General features: G+C 35.1%; 1 protein-coding gene across 1 annotated transcript; it reads right to left on the bottom strand.

The window, feature by feature from the left end:
* Positions 1-494: 494 nt before the first annotated feature.
* LOC122003482 (bifunctional purine biosynthesis protein PurH-like) lies at positions 495-5,272 on the bottom strand. The gene is made up of 12 exons (XM_042558591.1): positions 5,158-5,272; positions 4,967-5,075; positions 4,688-4,766; positions 4,306-4,402; positions 3,368-3,470; positions 3,105-3,202; positions 2,845-3,022; positions 2,573-2,730; positions 1,655-1,864; positions 1,189-1,536; positions 836-962; positions 495-646 (listed from the first exon to the last, which is right to left on the bottom strand). The coding sequence occupies exons 2-12, from the start codon at positions 5,028-5,030 to the stop codon at positions 495-497; spliced, it is 1,614 nt and encodes a 537-aa protein (XP_042414525.1). The 5' UTR covers positions 5,031-5,075; positions 5,158-5,272.
* Positions 5,273-5,991: the final 719 nt, after the last annotated feature.

The following is a 5,991-nucleotide window of genomic DNA, read 5'->3' as shown; positions in this document are numbered from 1 at the left end:
TAGAAAGTGTGTAATGGGAGAGAAAGTGTGATAGAAGAGAGAGAAAATAAGGAGAGAGAGTATATGATGGGAGAGAATATAGAGAGAGAATGAGGAGAGAGAAAGTATATTGAGAGAGAAAATGTGATGATAAAATAAGGAGAGAGAAAATATGATGAGAGAGAGTATGTGAAATTAAAAAAATTTGAACAAATATACTAAGGGTATTTTTGTCTAAAACTTAATTCACAATCCTATTCCATCAAAACCCAAGGGAGGGGGTGGGTTTCATCCATACCCAAATTTTTTGGTTTCATTTCAAAATCTTGATTCCATTCCCATTAACCAAACACAAGATTTGGGAATGAATCCATTCTCTCATTCCCAAATCCATAAACCAAACGCCACCCAAGTCTTTTAATAAGCTAAGCGTCCCAATTTAGGAAGAATATAAGTATGATTCGTCATTATTCATTATTTATTAACTTGGACGAGTGGTTAAAGTCTTCCTTTCCTCAGTGACTGAAATGTCGGACACCGGTGAAGAGAAGAGAAACTCCATATTTATTGCAACAGTCCACGGTTTCTCCATCTCTTTTACTCCCTCCAGGTTGTGCAATCACTCCAATGCCATTCTTGCATGCCTCTTCAACAGCATCATTCAGAGCTGCCAATGCAATAACTTCATGTTAATAATAAACATCCTAACAAAAAGTTAAAACAAATCTAGATAATGAAACTAAATAATTAAATCTCAAGTCAATAGTTTGTAAGAGTTGGAGTAAACTTTCTAGCAAACTTAAAATGCATATGCTATGAGCAATCGAGCAACCTCTATGTCAACTTAAGTTCTTACCAAAAGGAAAGAAAGCGTCACTAGCCAATGCAGCCCCTTTTGCCGCTTCTCCAGCCTTTCTAAAGGCGATCCTTAGGCTTTCCCGCCTATTCGGCTGTCCATTACCCATTCCCAACATGCAATTATTCTGCCAAAAAAAAATCACTTAAAGCTTCTACTGAATGATCAATGTAAGCCAAGGCAACAAATTATAAGATGAAGAAGTATTATTACCATACCGATTACTGGCCGTGCACTAGTCTACTTTAAGATTAATAATAATAAATCAAGCTACTAATTCAATAATTACAACCAAACAAGCAAGTTAATGAATTACCATTAGAGTAGACTATTGGAGTGGAGAAGAAAACTACCTTAGCTATTACAATGGCATTACTCTTTACATGTTTGACACAAAGCCAAGCAAACTCGGCATCATGAAGCTCAGTCTCCTCCGGAACTCTTTCCGACATCACTGAGAATTTGATATCATCTGGCGTTAAGTCATCAGACTCCTGGACTAACCAGCCACCACTAATCCGTCTAAATGAGACAACCCCTTTTTCACTTTTCTTCACCTCAAGAATCCTCAAATCCTTAGACTTCCCTTTAAGGATTTCAAGTCCTTTTTCAGTGTATCCAGGTGCAACTACAATCTCATAAAACATTGGCTTAGTAGTGTCTATTGGACTCATGTATTCCCTGAGCTCCTTTGCGAGGTCCTAGAAATGTGATTTCAAAAGATGAATTGAAAGGAAAAATAGAAGATTATATGATTTAGTTGTGTTGCAGATAACTAAAATCTAAAGCAGCCGTAATCTGCATGTCTATCTTTCTTACCTCATTCATTGTTGTGTTGAAAGCAACAATGCTGCCATAAGCACTGACAGGATCAGCCTTTACAGCCAATCTGTATGCTTCGAGAATATCTTGCCGGGATGCTACCCCACAAGGATTTGTGTGCTTGACAATCACACAAGTAGGGTTCTTGAATTCTGAAACACAATTCCAAGCAGCCTCAGCATCCAAGTAATTGTTGTATGACATTTCCTGAACCAATGGAGATGAAAAAAAGATGATAACTAAAACATCCACAAGGCAAACAAAATAATAAGAAAAATATGGCCTGAAAATTAAAGGGTGGGTGATAAGATGAACATAAATTATGAACTTACATGTGTAAGAAACTAAAAATTAGGGCATCTTGCTATTAGCTATAAAATATATATCTAAAAAATAATCTATGTCACAATGTTCTTGGAGTTGTAACTTCACAACAATAGTATCACCCAAAGCAACAATTTTATGAAAAAGATAAGACTTTTTAAGTACTAGGATTTTTTTTTTGCAAGTAAATAAAAAAAAATGAAACATGCCATATAAAATTCAACTATTTTGGACAATCAGTCTGCAACATCCCTTTACAAGTGTATATATACCAAATGGATTGTGACAAAATTGAAAAATAAATAACAATGCAACTATGATAGATACTCACCCTCGCGCGCCTATCATGTTTAGGCAAGGTATCCACAGACTCAAAATATTTAACAATAACACTGTCGAAACCACTTAAGCAACTATCTGTTGAGCCACAATACCAAGGGTTTTATTAATTGGTAAAACTAAGTTAAAAATAAAGAAAACAAATATTGATAAAGACCATAATAGCAAATCAAATAAATGGGTTTAACCATACTCTATGCAATAGGATATAAATAAAAAGTTAAATTGCCACATCCAATAAGTTCCTCTTACCTTCCCATGATGTTGTATAGCATTGGCAATGCCACCCGCATTGGCTAGAGATATACTCTTATCAATGTACAACGCAGCTTTCTGATGAGAATTTTCGCCGCATCTAAGGGAGGATTTTAGTGAAAGGGGCATCATGAGACTGGGAGGAAACTTATATCCTGAAAGAAAATTGCAAAAGAAGCCAAGATCAGGATTAAAATTAATAATATCACGAAGGGAAAAATGAAATTTTCTCTAAAGTTTATAACACTTAAATGATGAACAATGCTTACCATTCTCTGTTTGCTTCCACCGCCACTCTAATATTGCTGATTCATAAGATGCAACATGTCGAAAAGCCTTCAATGCCAATTTATCACGAAAGTTTTGGTCATCTTGTTTTCCTTTCAGAAAGTCTAAGACAGCAGGATAGTCATCATGGTCAACGACAACCAAGGCATTTGTGTGATTCTACAAAAATAAAAACATCATCCTTGTGACTGTAAAAAAATAAGCAAGTAAGCAATTTCAAATAGTCTGTTGATGCTAAAACCTTAACTGCATCACAAATCAAGGTATGTCCATCACTGTTAATATTCTCAATTCCATCCTCAAAATTGTACAAGTTCACCACCAATATATCAAATGTACCTGAGGAAATATCAAGGAAGACTTACATCACAAATTTAATAATTTTTTATCCCGAGTATTATTACTTTCAACCGCTAAAAAATCTCGAATAAAATAATGATCTAAAAGAGCATATACAAATAGATTTTTGAACAAAACAATTGTGAAGATAGCTAGATAGCATACCAATGCCATGCCTGCTTAAAGAATCCATATGGTCACTATGATCTCTACAAGCAAGAATACCACCATGTATTTTCGGTTGTAAAGTTGTCGCACAACCATCCAGCTGTAATAGAAATCAAATTGTTTAAGTGAGACATTATAGAGTTATACGAAGAAAAGTAACCAAAGAATATCGAGCATACTTCAAGATAAGACCAAAATTCAAAGAAACTCTTCTAAAGAGATGATTATAACACAAAACAAAAGCAACTCGATGCATGAAGCTTCAGCCATTAACTTACTTTTCTTAATAAGTTGTTTCTGTGATTAAAACCTGTGATATTGTCACACGACAATAATTTTACCGTTGTATCAAGGCTCCCCTTCAGATGATTATAACACAACATATAATAATAATAATAATAATAATAATAATAATAAAGTTACTCACTCTAGTAGATCTTATAATGCAAGAAATCTCACAATTGTCCATGTTACCTCATATAATGAGTCAAGACAAAAGAATCTCTAATATAAAAGTGTAATTTTGAAGTTGTGCCAATGTCAAGAGTTTCATTTTACAAATTTTAAAGCTTTTCAAATATTCCATCTCTAAAACAATCGCTAGTGCATTTAGAGACTGAAAATCAGTCTCTAAAATGTGTTTTTCTTGTAGTTATTCACTTCTCCACCCTCTAAACACTCATAACTAATTAACAACTGTAATGTAGGTAAGGAACAATAGTAGCAAACACCTGTAATGTAGGTAAGGAACAATAATGAAGGTAAACTCATTGGTGTCAAACAACTGTAATTAGGTTTGCAAACACCTTCAAAAAAGAAATAGTAGCAAAACAAACCACAAAATCAAGTTACACATGATACCAAAAAGGTGCAAGCCTGTAGAATTTCAATCGAGTTTAGGAAGAAGCACAAGGACGATAAAAAAATATATATACCATCTCTGGAAAATGGGTGATCTCTTCAACTTTAGTCACAGAGATACCAGCTTCTTCTAAAGCAGATGATGTTCCACCAGTTGAGACCATAGCATACCTACATTACAAGATAAGTTTTTCTCAAAACTAGGCCAATACAAAATATACAAAAATGTTGATGGTTATTCTGTCATGCTCCTAGCTTTCAACTGATTAGAAATCTAGGATAGTTTGGTGGTAAATTTTTCAGAAAGAAATTGACTAATGAATGTCTAATTGGCAAAAATGGCTTGAATCCAACTTGTATCTTCTGAGATACTTTGTTGAACTGAAGAACAGATAAAGAACAATTAAATTCTGGCATGCAAGACAAATATTATTTTTTAAAAAATGTTTAACTCACCCTAAACCTTGGAGTCCACGACCAAGAAAAGCTAAATCTCGCTTATTTGACAATGATATCAATGCTCGCTTTTGTCCTCCTAGAAAATTAAGAAACACTAGCTCATAGCACGAAACAATTGAGTCACTAATATATCTAATCCAATGCATTGGCATATCATCAGAAGTAGAACCGGACTTAAGTAATAGTAGAATCAGATTTAAGTAACTGTATATCGACAATATGTATATATAGGAGCTAAAATCTCCAGTTTAAAATAAAATAGAAAGTGAACAGTACCACACGACAAAGAAGAAGAGACCTCCGTCTCCATTTGCGCCCTGACCCTGACTACGCCGGACATCACGGGAGAAAGCGGACGGGCAACAAAAGAAGGCAATATGTGATCCTGTTGCCAGAAACAAATAAAAATTAAAAAAGTGACATTTAGGCCAAAAAGACGAACGAATTGAGTGACTTATATATATTACTTGGACTGCATGCTTGAGCCTCCGACGGTGACAATAGATGAAACATCGAGCGGATAAGGCGGTGGCATTAGTGACGCTTGCGGTGACAGGAGCAGGGGAGTGGTAGAGAGAATTCATGCCCTAATCAATAATTAATTAAAGACAATTAAAATTAATCAAATGACTAATTATCCATCAATTAGATTAATCAAATAGTTAATTAACCCTAATTCAATTAATCTAATTAATTAACCAAATTACAGTTAATCAATTAAGTCATCCTCACCGATGCGGGTTGACTACGGACAGCGCGCGTTGCTGGAGATTGGCGACGGCCGGATGTCGGAGTGTGTGCAGGAAGCGGTGGCGGTTGACGGAGGCTGACAGTGGTGGTGGCTCGCCCGCGGGGGCAGAGTGGTTCCTTCGCGCGGATGGCGTGGGCGTCGAGTGAGCGAGCAAGGCGGCCGGTGGTGGCAAGGGCGCACGATCGCGAGATCACGAACGGCGCAGCGCGTTATTTAAAACTATACGGATTTTAATTAAAACCTTATGAAATCAATTCCTAGGTATAAATATTGGAATTTAAAACAGACTCGGTCAAACACATATACCGAAATTATTTTTATTTTTTAAAATAATTCCGAACCGAATAATTTATATTTATATTATTTTATTTCATTTTACTTTATTTTATTTTATTTATTTATCTCCTATATAATAATAATTACCATGACTATTATTTTATCATCATTAATTTTTTTTCTATATAAGTACTGTTCATAAACTTATCGCTCAAGTGGAATACTAGTGTGCATTGAATTATACGGATTTTTCCACGATAAACTCGGTTAATCC

The sequence above is a fragment of the Zingiber officinale genome, chromosome 7B (genome assembly GCF_018446385.1).
Source record: "Zingiber officinale cultivar Zhangliang chromosome 7B, Zo_v1.1, whole genome shotgun sequence".
In the NCBI taxonomy this organism is placed as follows: domain Eukaryota; kingdom Viridiplantae; phylum Streptophyta; class Magnoliopsida; order Zingiberales; family Zingiberaceae; genus Zingiber; species Zingiber officinale.
Note: the sequence above shows the minus strand (reverse complement) of the source record. Positions and strands in the feature narration are given on the sequence as shown.